The sequence below is a fragment of the Arxiozyma heterogenica genome (assembly GCF_036370985.1).
Source record: "Arxiozyma heterogenica strain weizmannii chromosome Unknown scaffold_27, whole genome shotgun sequence".
Taxonomy (NCBI): Eukaryota; Fungi; Ascomycota; class Saccharomycetes; order Saccharomycetales; family Saccharomycetaceae; genus Arxiozyma; species Arxiozyma heterogenica.
Window position 1 is genome coordinate 960655 of NW_027042680.1, and position 20676 is coordinate 981330.

Below are 20676 nucleotides of genomic sequence, written 5' to 3' on the forward strand. Positions count from 1 at the left end.
TTTGTTAATTAAATACAAAAAAATATCTTTTATTATAGACATTTTTACATAAAACGTTAAGCAATATTATCTATGTTTGCGTATTTCTGTAAAGGTTACCCATATAATTGAAAGTACATATACTCTATTTGTTATTTTTGACTGATAAAATATATATGATTTATATATCTTCATTATCATCTGATAATTCATCAAAATCAACATCATCTTCAACTTCTTCTAAAAACTCGCCCTTTCTTAGTTTTTGCAACTCAGAATCAGGTATAGGCCCACCCAATTCCTGTAATAATGCATGAGTTCCATCAATTAATTCTTTTGATATGTCATCTGATGGATCGACATTTTCCCCTAATTTAGATGCAAAGCTTAATGCAATTCTAGATTCATTTATATTGTCTAAAACATCTTGATCGTTTAGATCTATTGGTACCTCCTGTATATGTGAATTGAATTCATAAATAGTTTCTGGAATTAACGAAATATTTGGATTACTCTTTTTAAAAGTCTCCAATTTACAAATTAAATAGTTTGTGAAACCTTCTAAATAATATGCTTCCAAATTGTCTTCATCTATTTCCTTAACTAAGGCTTCCACTTTTAATGCAATCTCGTATAAACCAACCTCCATACACATTTTAGCCAGCGATATTAAAGGTTGTAAAAGATTTACATAATCTTCATGTGATGCATTATTACTAGCACTCCCACTATTGCTATTATTATTCATAATATCTTCAGCGATTGACTTCTTTTTAATTTCAAAATATTTCCAGGCTTGAGTGAAAGCTTTGCTTGCATCACTAAACCTTTGTTGAGATATTCTAATAGAACCAAGTGTGGACCATGCTTCTGGTGATTTATTTTCAGAGATCTCCATTGCTTTAGTAATCAATTCCTCACATTGAGATTCTGCATTTGGTTCCATACAAAGATCAGTCATCCAGATCTCAATCATCGTCAACAGACCATTAACAATCTTATCAACCTGATCTTGATTAATGTTTTCTCCATTATGTGTTTGTGAAATGTTTTCGATACCTTGACTTAGGATAGAGATCCCATCTTGACCACCTATAATTTGTCCTAAGGTGAAAAATTTATCACATCCGCCAATGGTCCCTTTTGAATCAAGTTCACAACTTTTTACCAAAAGTGGGTAAGCCTTATCCAACTGACCATTCTCTAAATATGAATCAGCAAAAATCTGTAATAATGGTAAATTGGACGAATTTTCAGCCGTTAATGATTTTTTGTATGGTTTTAAAAGTTTTAATGCCTTTCTGGAATTATTTTCAGAAATTGCTTTTCTAGCTTCATTTATTGCTTGTTCAATATTATTCATAATGACGACAGATTTTACTAACTTTCTATTGTATATTATTCTGTTTCCTTTTTTTCCCAAACAAAAAAAATTACAAAGTAAAGGTAAAATAGAAAACTAAAACAAAGACCAACTGATCAGTTGATGAGGTTTTTCGTTAACGGTTTAACTATATGTTAATCCTTTATACTGCTCTTGGTCTACTCGTTACCTTTGGAATTGATAATCATATCACATCTCATCTTAGATCATCTCATCTCTTTTAAATCTGCTTGATTTATTTTTCAATTTACCTTTGGCGCAGACAAAGAAAAAAAGTAAAACATGTTTTTCGTGTGAAGTGACAGATATCTTGTAAATACAAGTCATACACATTGAGTCTATTCTCAATTCTAGTGTTATCACAATGATGGATGGTTAGGAGTATCCTATTGTTAAGAGATAATATATATAAACCGTGCAATTTTAAGAGGTGTATATGTACACTTATAATAGTATCATGACCAGAATTCCAATACTCTTTTCCAAAGGGGTATATTATACTGTCTATGTTCTGACCAAATCATTCTATCCATTTCGCGACGTCCGGTATCCATATCTAGTCTATCCAATCTTTGTATTTTTGAAGTGCCGACAATCTTATATCCAATGTAACAGCAAGTAAATATCATTAGCCCCCCGTAAGCAGAGAAGAATGATCTAACATTCCAAAACCCTGTAATGAAATTGCTAAATCCCATGAAAATAACGAATAATGAACAACCAATTAACCCATATATTGCCAAAAAGGGTTGAAATGGAGATTTAAATGGATAACTCCTGTCATCTCTCGATAAAAAATCACACCTTCGTCTTAAAGCGTAATAAAATCTCAAAAATGATGCATTCAAACCAAACCATATAATCGACGTGCTTGCACTTGACATGTTAACTAAAATATCAAAATTGTTTTGTGAACTTTCGTTCACCGCTAAATATGCAATCAAACTAAATAACCCAGCTGCTATTACTGACACATAAGGTACTCCATTTTTACTGCATATTTGAAAAATGTACGGGGCCTTCCTTTGTATTGACATTGAATATAATGCTCTTGATGAATTGTACAATGATGCGATAGAAGCACTTGATGTAAAAACTATTAAAATAGCATTAAAAGCAGCTGAAAATGTACAGAGGCCATAACTTTGAAGTGCAAGTACCCAAGGAGAAGAATACTCTACAGAAGAACCTGGAATCTTCGTTCTGACTTTACATCTATCATCTATTTGCCATTGTGTCCCAATTCCAAGGTCTGCTGCCTTAGATCTCTTACCTCTACTAGAGGTATCATAAGATAATAGTCGTGGGTCGCCACTGTAGATATTGATCCCAACTGTTAAAATAGAAAGAATAAAAATAGTCAAAATTATGGAAAATGTTCTCTTAATCGATGATGGAATTGTCTTTCTTGGATTTTTAACTTCTCCACTGGCCAGAAAAGTCATTTCCACACCACTGTATGCAAATGTAGAGGTTAAAACTACTGATAATAAAGCCAAAAACCTACCTGTAGATACCCCAATACCATTCGTAGACCCAGTACCTGCATCCATTAAATCAAAAGTGGGTCTAAATAATCCATATGTCATACCGCCAACTGACTTTGAAGAATCCCAAAATCTAAAACCTACTCGACTATGACTAGCACCTCCATACCCAGAATTCAGTATTATCATAACAAACATCATAATCACCGATATTAAAATCTTAATACTACCAAAAAAGAAAATAACTTCGCCCATAAGATTAACACGCAAGAGATTACATAATATCGGGTATATTATAAATAGTGTAACAAAGCCAGCAATCGTCCCCCTCGTTAAATTAACGTTAGAAAAGGAGGTCAAATAAAACGTGCTTGATGCAGCTTCTGCAGGAAACGATATTATACATGAAAACACATAAGTCCAACCAATTGCAAAGCCAAAGGCGTCTTCTACAAATCTTGATGCTAACCCAGAGAATCCAGAAGAAACAGGAATTAAAGCTGATAATTCTGTAAAGGATAATAATGTAGCTAATATGACACTCCCAGTTAATATGAACCCTAGTAATGTACCAAACGGGCCTGCAATGCTAAAGGCTTCTCCTGATGTTAAAAAAAATCCTACACTTAAACATGGTCCAACCGAAAGCATTTGAATATGTCTAACTGTCATTCTTCTTTGGATGTGATAATGATTGTCCTTTGAGAGAAAATCCCTTATAAATTGTTTCCAAGTGTTACAGGTATGATTTGAAGTCACATCAATAGAGGACTCTAATAGAAGCGTCTCCCTAGTCTTGTGTCTTGTTACAATAAGATTATTTTCATCAATTACTAAATTTCTGTAACTAGTTTCATCAATATTATGAGTAGTGGGTAGTGAAGAAATGCTATCCTTGATGCTATGCAATGAAACATCATTTTTTATAGATTTAGACAAAGTTGGTTTAGGTAGGACACTATAGAGATAATGAGTTAGTGATTTTGATTTTTTCTGATATGTATTATTAGTAGCCAAATATGTGTTTTCAAGCATATCTTCACTATAGATTTGAATACCACTGAGATCTTTTGGACGTAAAATTTTCCCAATCTTTTCTCTTAATACATACTCTTGTTGCACCTTTTTATCATAAAAAGTAAAGTCATCATCAAGGCTACTGGGATCAAAAGCTGTTTCTGTTGCAAATTCGCTATTATGTCTTAAATAGTGTTCAAATAAGTAAAACCTGTCATTTCGGATATCGTCATAAAACGACTCAACATCATGCCATCCTTCTTGTTGTATAATAGCATTGATAACTGATGATTCTATACTATTACTTGTAATATTATCACTTGCATCATCTGGTATTGAAGTTCTGATATTGTTACATTTAGAGTTCTTTATATTGTTATTATTTTCATTTGTGTTATTATGGTTGTTGTCTTCGGAAGATCCCCAGTGAATTTGGATATCATGATATGAAAAATTACTTTTATTAGGAAATAATTCATTTGATGAGTTAGACAGGCCCATGAACTTGTCTTGGATGTTGTCACAGGTTTTTAATAATTGTCAAATGTTAATGTGCTTATTGGATAACAACCATAATGATGTTTTCACTTAAGGAATCTACAATCACTAAAAATAAAAAAAATTTTGAGGTCCCTTCAAAAATTAATTATTGAAATTTTAGCTGAGTTATATAAAATCATAAAAAAAAAAAGTTGGAAGAAAGTTTATTCAGAAGTATCATTATATTAAGTAGTATTATTAATGTACACAAGATATCTAGTACTTATCCTTTACTTTCCAATTATGGACTATACTGAAGTTACTTATAATTGTTGTTGAACTTGTTAAGATATATTAACAATGTCAAGATGAAGAAGAAAATCGTGGATTTATCATCAATTGTATTTATTATGCAATACATTTTGTATGATATTTATTTTCACACTAAGTCATTTAATTTTCAATATTTATTTACTAAAATGATACTTACTATGTATTTGAATGGACTTTCTTTCTAACTGTTTCTATAATATTTTTCAGTTCCTGAATTGTATGTGATCCTTCCGCTGATAATATGGATTGATCCATGGGTTTAACAATTGACTGAATAGGAGTTTGAAATATCGGAGGATTTCTTTCATCAAAGCCGAACAAACTTGTTGTCCTGTGATTTGTATTATAATTACCACTGTTACTGTTCCATGAAACTATGGGTGTTTGATGGACAACCATTGAGCCATTTGGGAAATAGGTGCCTTGACATGGTGTGGTGGGAGGAATAGGAGGATGCTGCTTTCTTTGTACTTTGGTTACTAGGTGAGACGGAATAGCTGGAGTAGAAAGTAACTCATCACTTTTTGTCATTGGTGTCTTAAATTTAGGATTTTGTTTTGATGCAGATAATAAAACAGGTAATTTTGTTTTGTATAGTTTTGGAGATGCCATAATATGTGACTGTAAGTGGGCATATGTGTTTTTCATATCTTGTTGCTTCTTATACTTATCCTCCTCTATCTTACGAATTCTCTTCATTTTCTCATCAATAGTAACTAGCGTAGATATGGGTGTCTTACACACTTGTGATCCAGTAAGTGATCTTCTTTTGTAAAGTTTTTGTTTATACCTACCGCGTTCTGTCAATTGACACTTGAAATCTCTGGCCATTCTCTTTAATCCTTCTTCCAAGGATTTTTGAGGAGAATTGCTTGTTACTTTAATAAATCCAATATTCAACAACACATCATTGAAGCTTTTTTCAATCCTGTTTAACTTAAGAAAACGGGCAATTTTACTTGGGGATATCACGGTTTCCATCGAATCCCAATATACGATTAATAGATTGAAGCAGATCTCTGACCTAGCAGAAATATTAGAAATTAATTTAATTAATTCTTCACCGTCTTTCTGTAATTTCAACTCTAAGTCAAAAATATCATCACATGTTACACCAGTATTGAAAATTATTAATTGGGTATGATCAAGTTCTACAGGATCAAAATTCTTATCTATACATTTCACATTAAGCCTAAATTTGTTCTCCTCCATTGATATCACTTTCTTTTGATCATTTAATCCGAATTTAGTTAATAGCCATTTATTTGATATTGAGGTCCAGTTATTGGAATAAAGTAGGATATCAATTTCAATATTCAATGAGGGTATCACTTTGTTGTTAACTTTTTCAAAATATAACTCCTTCATATTAAAGGGTTTCCAAATATCCTCGCGTTGTTCAAGCTGAGTTGAAAAATTGTTAACTTCATTACATGTAGGTGAAAAGATCAAATCTGTTTTCTTGTCAGAAGACAATAAAAATGATGTATTTGATGAAGTTATTGGAGTTCCAAAATTTAATCTAGATCGTATTATTTGGGGTACACCTAGTTGTTTTTGGACATTTTGCAAATCCTCTTTGTGTTTTTTCTTTATATATCTTTGATTTTGCTTATCTTTATAGTTAATTTTCCATTTAGACAAAAAGTTAGATTTCATTGTTCTTTCAGAGAATACAGTCGCTTGTGAATCGAGAAAGGTGTAGTATATGTTTTCGTGAAGAAATGCGTTGAATAATGAATTAGCTAGGTAATTTATTATTTTATTTCTACTTTGTTTGGTTTTTTCTATTTTAGTAACAGTATCTTGGACAACTGTTGCAATTGTAGATTTAATTAATGCATTTGTTAACCTGTCTGCTAATTTATCTTTTATTACTTCCTTTTCCTGTTTTTTATTAATTTGTGGTATTGTTTGCGATTTTGATTGTTTTAATGGCGTTTTACCATCAGTAAATATATTAGTTACAGTATTGTTGAACGTTAAATTTCTCTGTGATAATGTTATATTTGATACATTCTTATCAATACTATTAAGTGATGACATTTGCTTTGATGAATTTGTTGGTACAACATGAAAATTTCCCGTTCTTATTTCACTGATATTATTCTGGTTAATATTAAATGCTTGGGTTGGAGTAGCAGTAGCAGTAGTCGATAAAGAAGTGTCACGTGAAGGTAAAATTTGAGTAGATGATTTTATATTAAATACATGATCTTTCTTTTCTGAAAATTGGACAGGTTTATTATCCACTGCAAAAGAAGTTGTTTGAAAACTAGGAAGTAGTTTAGGATCGACTGAAAATGAGGGTTGATATATTAAATGTCTAATAGAATTGTCAATACGACTAGCATTCAAAGCATTAGAATCACGGCTTGTAATATTTTCATTTGATTTTCCACAGTTTATTAATTGTGCATATGTTCTATCACCAATCTTATTATCAATACACATTAAATATGTTTGAGATAATGGTTTTTTCTCTGCAAGATGGTGTGAATGATAAGATAATGTTTTTAAATCTACTGCATCTGATGAGATAGATATGGAATAATATTGACAAAATGATTCTAGCTCTTCTTTATTGTTAAACAATAAAGTATCTAAAAAATATTTAATGGGTATGGGTTTATGTTTTTTATTTAGCGACAGGGATAAAGCTTTCATAGAATAAAATCTCACTTCACCTAAATATATTTGTAAGAAAGACCCCATAAGAAATGGAACTTCAGTAGACTGTAACAACTGAAAGAATTGCAAATAAAAATTGAGCGAATTCTCTGTCTTGATATATCCTCTTTCAGAATAATTTGAATTAGAAATAATTTGTCTAAAACATATGGCTAATTGGACTAGATGATCATTGAATATATGTGAGGGTAGTGTCTGTATGATCTGATCATATTGTGGATCTCGTATTTTACTTAACAAACCATATGCTCTAAATTCTGCTTCATTAGGACACTCAAACCCATTTGCTCTCATATCGTCGTAAATTTCGGATAATGTAATCAATGCTTTATGTAGTTGTTCTAACTCCTGTTGAATAGAAAATTCTATTTTTGTTTTAATCATAATATGCAAAATTAACAGATGAATTCTTACAATCCTTTCATTACAATCAACAGCTTCAGGACCAGAATAGTTTTGATATGTAAAATCTTGTCTAATTGATCTCATTCTATCCCATAAAAAACTTTCACTCTTGGGTAACGTAGTTAAAAGGTTGTCAACGATGTAATCTAAAGTCTTAACTAGGATATGTGGCGGCCTGACATCGGAAGGCAGAGGTGGGGCTGCTGCCGCTGCAGGTCTAGCAAACACTTTCAAAGCTTTATTCCTTGAAGCCTTCTTGTTTTCACCAGGTTCTCTTTCGTATGAAAACACAGTTAGTTCCACATTTCTTCTAGCTCTTTCGAATACAGGGCACATATCCTCACAAGTCCCTTGGAAAACAATAGCTTCGTTCAGCTCTTTTGCAAAATCTGCTTTATCTACAAGACCTTTCCGCTCCATCATCTTTCTCTCTATGTCTCTCATTTTTTTCAAAGTCTCATATAATTCAGTGGTATCTTCAATGGTATTTTCTAAATTGATCATTTTTCTTTGATTCAATTTGTCCCAATGATCTTGAACAAACTTCCTCTTTGTCAATTGAGGCTGCTGTGTACACAGGAATTTAGGTATTTGCCTCCTTTTATGAGTCAATCGTTTGAAACCAAGAGATTCAGGATTTGAGATCAATGAACCGATCTGTTTTTGCGGATTTGGTATCATTATAGCCTGATTAATACTGTCATCTTTTCTATGTGATTGGTTATTGAATTCATCATTACTGCTAATACCACTATTATTATCACCACTAATATTACTAGTGTTATTACTAAACGGATTTTTATTTTTAGGTATCATAAATTTTTTGTTTTCATTAGATACAAAATAATTAGTAATATTTTTAGTCTGAGAAAGATTATCCATGAATTGGAATGGGATATTTTGAACTATGGACGATTCAACTGGAGAATATATAATTTTTAAGTGATAATACTGTCTTGCTTCGTGTATTCGTTATTACTAGTTTATTTTTAATCAAATAAACTTAAGTAAAATGATACAAAGTGGGAAAAAAAGAATGACTGAATAAGCTAAGCACCTTTGGCAAGCTAACTGCTGGCTGTGGTACAAATGGTTCTTGATCAATAATAGCTGTAAATTTTTTGAACATTCTCCTGATTATTATTATTTCTTTTCTTTTATTATTTTTGAGTTCTGTTTTTTTGTATATTCTTAATTTGAAATTTATGTTGGAAGCCCTAACTTTCAGAGTCCAGGGTAAAAAATAGGGTTCAAAAGTTTGAGAATGACTATAAGAACTTATATATATATATAGAAAGATACAAGAGATAACACAAGATGGTTAGAAAGATTAGTTATATTGTTAAAAAAAAGCATTACGTATATATTTAAATTGTTAAAAGATATTACAACAGTGATATAGGTAAACTTAATTAATTAGATAATTAGTTAGTTAGTTAGTTAGTTAGTTCATTAGCTAGTTTGTTTGTTACCTAAAGAATAGGTAAATTAGACATAAATAGTATTAGTTTAAAAAATTTTAAAACAACAACAATAAAAGTGAAACAAAACGAGTCTCTATCTTTGTATCTTTTGCTTTTCTTGTTGTAACGATTAGATTAAGTTTCTGGCAGCTAATATTTCAGCGATCAAAACACCTGAACCAGCAGCACCAATGATAGTGTTATGAGATAAAACAACCATTTTGAAATCTAGTAGCGGATCTTCTCTGATTCTACCAACAGATACACCGTATCCAGCGTCTCTGTTTCTGTCTAATCTAGGTTGCGGTCTGTCATTTTGTTCCAGAACATGAATAGTCTGTCTTGGTGCAGAATGACAACCTAATTTGTAAGCGTCACAGATGTAATTTCTTAAGACCTTTTTAACTTGTTCCACAGATGGAGCTGGTCTGTTCTTAAATCTTAAAGAGATGCATTCAGTGTGACCATCAGAAACGGCTACTCTGTTACATTGGGCAGAGACTTTCATTTCATCAGAAGTCAATAATTGAACATGAGTCTTATCATCAGATAATTTACCCAAAATCTTCTTAGTTTCCCATTCCATTTTATCTTCTTCACCACCAATGTATGGGATGATGTTATCTAAGATGTCGATACCTGGAACACCTGGAGAGAAACCAGCACCAGAAATGGCTTGTAAAGTGGTGGTAGTTAAAGCATCGATTGGACCAAAAGCATCGACTAAAGGTTTCAAAGGAGCTACAAGACCCGCAGTGGAACAATTGGAAATACAGACAATAAACCCTGGTCTTGGTTTTCCTTCCTTCTTGGCGGTTTCAATCTTATTGGCCACGATATCTAAATGTTCAGGATTGACAATTGGAACGACTAAAGGAACATCGTCTTCTCTTCTATAGTTTTTAGCATTGGAGACAACAGCTAAACCGGCTTCTTTAAATTCTTTTTCAATTGGGCCTGCATAATCAGCATCAAGACCAGAAAAGACGATATCACAGTCTTTGAATGCTTCTGCTTTACATTCACTAACAATTATATCTTGTACAGACTCGGGCATTAAATCAGTTTGTTTCCAAGTGGTGGCATCCACATATTTCTTGCCGGCAGATCTTGACGAAGCACCAAGAACTTTTAGTTCAAAAGTTGGATGGTTAGCTAATAATAAAATAAAACGTTGACCAACAGAACCTGTGGCACCAAGAACACCAGCAATTTTTTTTCCAGCCATTTTTTTTGCAAAATGATATGATATGGTATAGATCAAACCAAAAATAAATAAATAGCTAAGTTAAATAAAAAATTGTTACACAAAGCGTTTTGAGAGCTATTAGGAAGGGTTAAACAGGAATAGAGTATAATAGGAAAAAGAAAAGCAGGCTAACACAGGGAACCAGTGCTTTTGGAGCCGACGCACGTATATGTAATTGGTACACATATGAATAACTATATGTATTTCAAACCACACAAGAGATTATATATAAACTTCGATTTGGTGTAGGTACCACATGTCTTTGAGTCAAAGCAGAAGAAACAGAAAAGGAAAAAGAAAAAAGATAAAGAAAGCCAGAGACACCGAAACCGGCACCACAGACAATAGGAGAATGAGAAAAAAGAACAAAGAGTTTGAGAAAAGAAATTACCCGAAGGGGAAACTCGAAGAAATGACTAATTATGATACTTGAATCTAGGTTATTTTGAGTTTACTATATTTAATTTGACTAATATCAATTCAATTTATTTAAATCGTATATATATGAAGAATAGTTCGACCTGACAATTGCTTTTAAATGTTAGCCTAAGTTTGATTATCTGCTAGAATGATGAGTAATTTGTTTAAATCATACATTATTATACAACTATGCTAAAGATTAAAGAAAGGAATAATATATACATATACATATATATATATATATATATGAGTGTGTGTGTGTGTGTGTGTGTGTGTAGATGTGTATGCATCTACTGTAACTAATAAGCAAATGTTTTCTTGGTACCGCCAGTAGCACTTTTACTTATTTTATCTTCTTTTTCTTGTTCGGTATTCTCACTGTCAGCCTTTTTATTATGAGTATCGTTTATTTTAATACTAGAAAGGGTAGCAGATTGTGGTGGTAAACCTTTGAAATCTCTTTGAATTCTTTTCAATTGGGATAAAGAACTCGTCAAATTGGTATCTATATTAAGTATGATATCAGATGCACCACCAGTAGTAGCTATTTGGCTTCCTTGTAAATTATTCTTGCTATTACCATTGCTGTTGTCTATAGTAGTTGCATTGCTATTACTATCTACAAAATCCTCTTTTGAAGTAATAAAATCATCTAAAAACCTCAATATTTCATCTTTTGATACATGCTGTGGTTTACCAATTTTGTGAATAACAACTGGTTTATTTAACGTAGACACATAATTCCCTCTTCTTGATCCTTTCAACATTGTTAAGTATATATAAATCTATATTTGTGTGGGTAGGTGATGGAGATACTTAAACACGAATATGAATGCAGACTATATAATGCAGCTGTTTACTGTATTGTACCTTTTCACTCTATTTTATTATACATATATCTTCATAATTTTCAAATGTACTTTCATACATTTACAAGAATAAAAGACATAAAAGATAAAGCAAAAAAAATTTTCTTTTTGTTTCCTATCTCATCGATTAAAAAAAAAAAATTTAAAAACAAGAAAAAAAAATAATAATAAAAAAAAAAAAAAAAAGATAGAAAAATATATAGCTAGGGTTGATGCGTATCATAAGTTAGGGCTTATCTATAGTTAAAGCATTCAATGTCCTATGTGTTTAAATAATGGATTCCTTGATAATTCTCATTATTTGCACTATATAATTATTAGACATTAGCGTATTAAGATGACACTAGATACACATTTATTGGTATTAAAATTAAAGATAAACTGTTTGTAAGTATATAAAAAAAAAATCTTTTGAATTCCTACTATTTATTTGTGTGTTCTCATTTCTATCTTTATTAATGACATATAGTTAGAGATCAGAAGCACTTGAAGTGCAAGTAAACAAAAATTGGAGAAAATATAAGAAAACACCACCCAAAGTTACTATTTATTTATTAGTTTTGTTTTTAATGCTAAAAAATTATTTAGTGAGTCCATTTTATTAAACTATTTTAGACTCTAGATCAATATACTTACAATATTCAAATTGTAGAAATATTGTACTGTCTCTGAGACTTTAATAGGTGAGGTAATTGTTACCTATTAAAGTGACCAAGAAGTGTCATGAAAAGTAGTACAAATCTAACAAGTTAGCCAGAGACAATAGGAAACTTAATTTAACGATCTACAATCGATAAACAACACCGATAAGGAAGTTTCGAGTTGACTTGATAACGTGTTAGCTAATATGGGAGTCCTTTTGGAAGTGTTTTGTTTTGTCGCGTTAGTGTGAATTGGTAAGATAATTATTTAAATTCATATATATATGTGGTGGAACTGGTGTTGCCATAATTGACAAGGTTCACTGATAAAGAAAGTATCTCCCAGTATTCATAGTGTTCTTTTCCCTTTGATCTAATTCCATTCGATTCATTGCACCAAAATGAGAACTACAAAGACAACCTTTATTTACCTTCTAAGTGTATTTTTTGTGTAATTAACCCTCATATATTGTGTATAGAGGGAAGAAAGGGGAGATGTTAGGATTTAGGCTCCTATTTTTTCCTCCCTTTTCCTTTTTTTTTTTGTTTTTTGCTCTCGTCTTTGTTTGTTTTTCTTTTGTTTTCTCTTTCTTTCCTACTATGGAAATAAATCTCTAGAAGGGGAGGCGGAGGCAACAAAAAAAAAAAGAGAGAGAAGCCCCGGTTTTCTTTTCTTTTTTTTTTCCTTCTTCGTGGTTTTTTTTGGTGTTGGTTCTTTTTTGTTTGTTCTTCTCGTTTCTGTTCGTTTCCTTTTTCGTTTCTTTTTTTTGCTCCTCTCCTTTTTCCGTTTTCAACAAGAATTATGTAATGTTTCTTTCCATTGCTATATATATATGAGTAAGGGGAGGCGGTGGTCACACACACACACATACATATATACATACGGTATATATATACACATATATATATATATATATGTATAAATGTGTGTGTATGTATATGTGTACGTGTATATCATGCGCAGTCGTTAGCTTGTTCTGTTTCTTGTGTAATCCTTTTGCGTTGGTCGTGTCTTCTAATTTCCGTTATATATCCCAAAACCCACACCAAGATTTCAATAATAATTAATTGAAACGAATAAACAAACAACAATAAATAAATAAATAAATAAATAAAAGATGTCTAAAGTTTACTTCGACGTTGAAGCTGATGGCCAAGCCTTAGGTAGAATCACTTTCCAATTATACAACGATGTTGTCCCAAAGACTGCTGAAAACTTCAGAGCCTTATGTACCGGTGAAAAGGGTTTCGGTTACGCCGGTGCTCCATTCCACCGTGTCATTCCAGACTTCATGTTACAAGGTGGAGACTTCACCAACGGTAACGGTACCGGTGGTAAGTCCATCTACGGTGCTAAATTCCCAGATGAAAACTTCGCTAAGAAACATGAAAGACCAGGTCTTTTATCTATGGCCAACGCTGGTCCAAACACCAACGGTTCTCAATTCTTCATTACCACTGTTCCATGTCCATGGTTAGATGGTAAGCACGTTGTCTTCGGTGAAGTCGTTGATGGTTACGACGTCGTTAAGAAGATCGAAAGTTTAGGTTCTCCATCTGGTGCTACTAGAGCTAGAATTATTATTGCTAAATCTGGTGAATTATAAACAGACAAATACATAAGTAAATAAATAATTAAAATAAATATACATATTTTCTTTTTTATTCCAGTTTAATAATAATAATATTAATATTAATAACAATATTAAAAATTTAACATTTTTTTGTTCATTTATATATATGTATTGAAAGGGTTTGGAGAGGGGTGGAAGGGGGGAAGGGGGTGAAGATGAGTAGGGGAGTAATTAGGGTTATAAATAATTCTGTGATTATAATTCTATTTGTTGCAAGTTATGTAAGTTAGTTATACAGTTATGATTGTTTACTTTTTCTGTCTTCTCCTAACTCAGTTTCTGTATCGGAATACAATGATATTGTATCCATTTTATTGTAATTCATTATTATTTTAATAATGAGGGTATCGTTGATAGCATTTGAGAGAATGGGTATTTAGTACATATTTCAAGTTGGACTCCACTTAATACCGTGTATTTGTCGTTGTTTCAATCCAGCAAACTTATAAGAATGATTTTCGTAGAGTTTATAGAGACAAGTTATCGATAACATTTTCTAATAAACATCTAATTCTATAACTCATGCGTACTATTATATACGTTGCGTAACATACAAAATCATACATATAGAGTAATAAAATATATATATATATATATATATATATTAATTTCTTTGATGTGTTGTGTATTGAGTCATTACACTCGTTTTTGCTGTACTCTGGAATCACAGTAGTCGATGGATTTTCAAATAGTTAGTTTTGTATTTTTGCTTAGAAACGTAATAGAATCAAGAAGTTTTAAAAGAGATCAATTTTTAACACTTTTTACATTTTGAGCACTTGTATTTTTAATTTTTCTAAAAATGTTAATGATTTCGTAGATTTAAATAATTGAGTATAAAGTTTTATGAATACATACATACATATATATATACAAATGTAAAACAATATTTTTCTTAATTAAACTATTGATATCAAGAAAGAATCCAAAATGAACCATGATTTTTTTTTGTTCCAGTTGTATCTTTATATCATTGAATGAATTTAAAGTGGACACATTTAACATGAATATTTATGGATAAATACAATAGAATGTCTTAAATAAAATAAAATAAATTAGATATGTAAATACTTATGCACGAAAACAATATGGCCCTCCAGCCACATTATATAAATTTTACCATTGCAAAAAATTCATAACAGTTTCCCTCTTTCTCTCTCTCTTTTTTTTTATTTTATTTTTATTTTTTTTTGTTTTTTTAGTATTGTCCTTATTGAATCTAGATAGTTTTCTTAAAATTAGCAATTTATACATTGTACAAACATATTAAATTCAAGCAATGTATAAGAATATTTAAAAATAAACAAGAAAAACCATATTATATCTAATAAAAGGAGAGAAGGATGTGTGTGAACCTAATACACTTATATCTACCTGCCTACATATATGTGCATATATATATGGAGAGAGAGAGACAGTTATACGAAAAAATATCAATATTTGCCTAGTTATAGCAATTCTAATCCATTACATATACATTCTAAAATAAAAGACTCTATTGAAGAAGATGAGAAGGAAATGGAGACAAAACAAAAAAAAAAAAAGAGTTTCGGAGTTTTTGCCATTCGCCCGCCCCTTCCTCGGCATTTTCCGAGACAAAAATGTACGGTCACGTGAACAGGTGCCGAATGTTTCAGAACGGTTCTGGTCTCCTGGTTTCGGCCCACGCAGAAAACATTTCTTTCTCTCTATTTCTTTTTCTTTTTTTTTTTTTTTTTTTTTTTAATTTTTTCCCCTTCTGTCACGACGACTTTTTGTTTACGTGTATCCGATGGCCTCTCTATGGCAGAAATATATTGTGGGCTTAATTAAAGCCAAACGGTTTAATGAGACCTGATTAGATTTTACACGGAGGAAGCCCTGTGCCTTGCAATGGCAAAAGGAACACATCTCTCTCTTTACACAAGCCTAGTGCTACCGTTCTCCCTTTTGTCTATACATCCTTTCTTAGAAGGGAGAGGAGACGAAAGAGAGGAAGGGGGCAGGGGACAAAAAAGCATAGTTAATGCTTGTCACTCAACATTTCTACTGTAATAACGTGTAAGAATCCAGTCCTTTCGATTCTATGACCTAACTGTTTCTTGTTCTGAAACCTGGCTAATAAACCATCAACCACAATATCCCCTCACCTTCTGTTTCAATTGTATATAGTTCGTAAATAGCAATCTTAATTCTCTGTTCACTCCAGTGTCACTCATGACTTCCTAAGTATGCCATTACCAAAATCATCGATGTAGCAGCACTTTGTGCATATTTGAAATTTTTTTTTCTTTTGCTTGTTTTTTTTTCTTTTTGCTCTCTTCAGCTGACTTCAATGTAAAAAAAAAAAAAAGAAGAAAAAAATTAAAATCAAAATTGAAAACTAAAACTACTTTCTTCTTTTCATCTCTGTTTTGTGGTGAATTGCCATTCATTTATATACACTTTTAACCTTCTCTGTATTCATCTTAAGCACTATTCTGTTCATTCACTAACCAATTACAATTCATTTTTGTCTTCAATTAAGCTACTTTTTAGTTCATCTTATTTTTGCTTTCCTCCTATGCATTTTCTTTAAAAGGTACATATATTTACTTCAATTCCTCTCTCTCTCTTTTGAACTCTTCTTGTTTATAACAAATATAACCAACACATACACAACACATACATACACTTAAGCATCATGTCCAACCCATTTGATTTGTTAGGTAACGACGTCGAAGACCCAAACCAAGTCGTTGTTCCACCAAAGGAAATTGTCAAGGCTACCACCTCTTCCAAGAAGAAGGATGTCCCACCACCATCTGCTAATCCAGCTAGAGCTAACAAGAACAGATCTAAGCCAACTGGTAACGAAGGTGCCATCAGAAACAGGGACAACGGTAGAAGATCTAACAAGTCCAGAGAAGTCTCTGCTTCTGCTACTTCCAAGAGAGACAACTCCAGAAGACAAACCGACCGTCACTCTAGAACCGGTAAGACTGACTCCGGTAAGAAGATTAGACAAGGTTGGGGCGATGACAAGAAGGAATTGGAAGCTGAAGAAGCTGGTGAAGCTGATGCTGAAGCTGAAATCGAAGCCGATGCTGAAGAAGCCACTAACGGTGTCAAACAAATGTCCTTAGACGACTACTTAAAGTCCACTCAAGATGCTTCTCACTTAAACAAGGTCGTCGAAATTAAACCAGTCGAACAAATCGAAGGTACTGAATTATTCGTCAAGGAAGAAGAAGAATACGTTCCAGCTACCAAGGTCAAGACTTTGAAATCTAAGCAATTGAAGACCAAGAAATTCTTAGAATTCGATGCTACCTTCCAAGATACTCAAAGACCAAAGAGATCCTTCGACAGAAAGAACAACCGTCGTGGTGGTAAGGGTCCAAGAAAGAACAACAAGAACACCAATGGTTATGCTGTTCAAAGAGACAACTCCATCGACACCAGTAACTTACCATCTTTAGCTTAAGTTCAATGAATGCCACGAAAAGATTATTTTCTTTTTCTTATTCTTTTTTTTAAAAATATAGACAAAAGATAATTTTTTGGGATGGAACTTCTCCCTTATGTTTGCTGTATGTCAATTCGATTTTTTGAACTAAATCTTGGAATTGATTCAGTTTAAATTGAGGGGGGAAATCAACATCTCTATTTGGTGGCGGACTGTGTATGATTTTGTTTAGTTTATTTTGTTAAATATAAATTTAATTTTTCTTTTAAATTTTATATGTTATTTTAATATCAATTTATATTTTGATTCAGGATTTCATATAAATATATACATATGCTTATACATGATGTACACATATATCTTACTCTATGACTGTATGCAACTGTGAATTTTTATATGAGTGGCTTGTACGGGGTTAGTAGGATGTATCCTTTCACATGCAACAATACAAACTGATAGATAACAAGTTTCAAATCTATTAGATGAGTCAAACTTTTATAGAACTTTTATAGAAGAAGAGGTAAATAAATACTATTATTGTAATATTGAATCTATCGACATATCTTATACACGTAATTCAACTTTATAAACAAAATACAATATTGAATAGTATCAAAAAAAATAATTAAAAGACAATTCATTTGAATATGTTTACCTTCTATTGAGGTAAAAAATATTACAAAATAAATTCGCTAAGTAGTACTTTGCATAGCCCTAATAGATATTATAACGAATTTACTAATTTTGATTTCTAAATAATTTATTTTATATATTTTGTTCGCCTAATCAATACCAATAATCAATATGATAATTAATGCAAAATATTGTCAGTAATATAGTAAAACTAATGAGACCTTTAAGTAGTGAGTTAATTTGTAGTTCAGTTAAAGTACCACAAAAAAATAGTAAGCTTAAAAACTCAAATACATTACTAATACAATCTATAACGCCCATAAAAAAGTTTAAAACAAGTTAACCATCAGACATCTTATCTATATATATATGTGTGTCTATAAAACATACCCTCCATCCATGAGATTGATACTACCACAATACCGTATAATACATCTAACGTTGTAGATCTAAAAAAAATTAAGGTCAAAGATAGACAAGCCACCTTAAACAATATTTCATAATAAAAGGTCCTGCATACCAAATGGATCTCGACAGAAATCGAAGTTATGGTAAATATACTACTAATATAGTCTTCTTTTGAACCAATAGCTTCAGAAAATGTTAAAGGAACAAGTTATATTGAACTCAACCAGACTGTATTTTAATAGCTGTACTATATTTTATTATTATTATTCCATTCAGTGTTACCTGGACTAAAAAACATATACACTGAACCACGATAAATTTTAAAGGATGTATTACCACCTCTTTCCCTAATATTTCTATTAATTGAATGTTTTAGGAAAAGTTCTATATAATCAAATTGAAAACTTTGATGACTTTATTCATTGTTTTCGTTGAAGGCCCTGATGTTTAAAATACCTTTGGAAACATAATCACTATTTAGTGCATTACTATTGATACTATTCATCTCATGTTCAATACTAGTATCTAGATCCATCTGTATAGATTTAGTAATAACTAATGTAATTTTTAAAAATTGATTTTCATTAACAGAGTTGTCTTTACGAAAATTAGCAACTTTTTATCTTAGTATATAACTATTATCATTATCCTTATTATTGCCATCAATATCTTTGTCATTTAATCATTTTTCCAAGTTACTAGTGTTGTATTGATTACCTGCTTGTTTATGACCTTTATCTTTAAAATCTAACTCAATCAATTTCCAAAGTTCAAAATTTATCATGGAAAGAACTCTGGGTTATTGGAAAGATACAAGTATAAGCAACATATCTACTTGTTTTATTTTTATTGAAAGTAGTAACGTAGTTACTCATCTTTTGTAAGTAGGCAATTAATAGAACAGAAATAGCAGAGAAAATGCTCCTTGAACTCAACTCTCTTCCCCCATCTTCCTAAAAAAAACTATTCGCTCAAAACTGGGATGGTATAGCTTGTAATCCCTGCAGATACAGTACCAACAAAAAATAAGATGATGTAGAAGAAATAATAACACTCAATTTTCTCCATATTTTTTCAAAATATAGTAGAGATATCTCTAACAGTTCCCATATTCACGATGATGAATTTGATTAACAAAAATCCAACTCCAATGAATCTATGAATCTTCAAAATGGGCTTAACAACTATTTACATAGCCACACATAAATCAATAGTAAACTTAATTAAAAAATCCTACTATCAACACAGATGATAAATTTTATTATTATTATTATTATTAATGTTTATAAATTTAATGGCAAGTAAAATAAAATATTACAGCATATTTATAAATGTATGGATATCCAATGAAGTTATTATTCAAAACATTCGTTTGAAATCACTTATAATAATGTTAGTGTATTAAATTTTAAAAATAATATAAAAAGTGTTAAGCTAGTCGAGATTTATCTTAAAGAATAAACAATACAAACTTAATGAATTAAATCTTTATATATTATGTTAACTACTGACAGGTGAACTGTCATTAATCAAACGCTTTGATATTCTCATATGTCCCATCATAAATCTGCAGAAAAAGAAAAGAAAACCAAAAATAATCCGAAAATAGGATAAAGGATTTGCCTTAGCTAATACACCTTTTCATCAAAAAGCATTTAAGCACAAACAACTAAATTGACAACAAAATATTGAAGATGATACATTTCTTTATCTTTCTGTTCATCAAATCTCTTTGAGTCTTTGTGGGTCAGACGTTTCTGCTTTTTTTTGTCTTATTATTTTTCTTTTCAATTTTATTATCGTAATCTAAAAGATTAAAACTTTCGATTTATCTGCTTATTTGTATGTTTGTTGGTTTCTAAATGGATCTTTGATAGATGGAGTAAGAGGGAAAGTGAAAGAGAGAAAAAGTATTAGATATTCTGATCTGTTGCGATGATATAGTATGTCTTTTGTAAGTTTAATCAACTTTTTCTAAAAAAACATAATAATGCAATTTATAATAGGAGAATTAAACTGATCAGTTAATCTACATAAAAATTTTTTAGAGAATAGAAACACTTTAAAGACTGTGTATTTAGAAATATATTATATATCTTGATATAAAATCATTTTCTTCATAATACTAATTAATAATTTTATATACTCCATAGCAG

General features: G+C 31.1%; 7 protein-coding genes across 7 annotated transcripts; 2 read left to right on the forward strand and 5 right to left on the reverse strand.

The window, feature by feature from the left end:
• Positions 1–160: 160 nt before the first annotated feature.
• Positions 161–1342, reverse strand: ACL4 (Acl4p; the record flags this gene model as incomplete). Its single annotated transcript, XM_064860044.1, has 1 exon — positions 161–1342. One exon carries the CDS (start codon positions 1340–1342, stop codon positions 161–163), a length of 1182 nt encoding a protein of 393 aa, XP_064713417.1.
• Positions 1343–1818: 476 nt separating this feature from the next.
• Positions 1819–4368, reverse strand: SSY1 (Ssy1p; the record flags this gene model as incomplete). Its single annotated transcript, XM_064860045.1, has 1 exon — positions 1819–4368. One exon carries the CDS (start codon positions 4366–4368, stop codon positions 1819–1821), a length of 2550 nt encoding a protein of 849 aa, XP_064713418.1.
• Positions 4369–4836: 468 nt separating this feature from the next.
• Positions 4837–8658, reverse strand: SAC3 (Sac3p; the record flags this gene model as incomplete). Its single annotated transcript, XM_064860046.1, has 1 exon — positions 4837–8658. The coding sequence occupies one exon, from the start codon at positions 8656–8658 to the stop codon at positions 4837–4839; it is 3822 nt and encodes a 1273-aa protein (XP_064713419.1).
• A 711-nt stretch (positions 8659–9369) lies between these two features.
• Positions 9370–10467, reverse strand: HOM2 (aspartate-semialdehyde dehydrogenase; the record flags this gene model as incomplete). The annotated part of the gene is made up of 1 exon (XM_064860047.1): positions 9370–10467. One exon carries the CDS (start codon positions 10465–10467, stop codon positions 9370–9372), a length of 1098 nt encoding a protein of 365 aa, XP_064713420.1.
• Positions 10468–11207: 740 nt separating this feature from the next.
• On the reverse strand, positions 11208–11675 carry RPA14 (DNA-directed RNA polymerase I subunit RPA14; the record flags this gene model as incomplete). The annotated part of the gene is made up of 1 exon (XM_064860048.1): positions 11208–11675. The coding sequence occupies one exon, from the start codon at positions 11673–11675 to the stop codon at positions 11208–11210; it is 468 nt and encodes a 155-aa protein (XP_064713421.1).
• Positions 11676–13536: 1861 nt separating this feature from the next.
• Positions 13537–14025, forward strand: CPR1 (peptidylprolyl isomerase CPR1; the record flags this gene model as incomplete). Its single annotated transcript, XM_064860049.1, has 1 exon — positions 13537–14025. One exon carries the CDS (start codon positions 13537–13539, stop codon positions 14023–14025), a length of 489 nt encoding a protein of 162 aa, XP_064713422.1.
• A 2689-nt stretch (positions 14026–16714) lies between these two features.
• STM1 (Stm1p) lies at positions 16715–17497 on the forward strand (the record flags this gene model as incomplete). Its single annotated transcript, XM_064860050.1, has 1 exon — positions 16715–17497. One exon carries the CDS (start codon positions 16715–16717, stop codon positions 17495–17497), a length of 783 nt encoding a protein of 260 aa, XP_064713423.1.
• Between the last annotated feature and the right edge of the window lie 3179 nt (positions 17498–20676).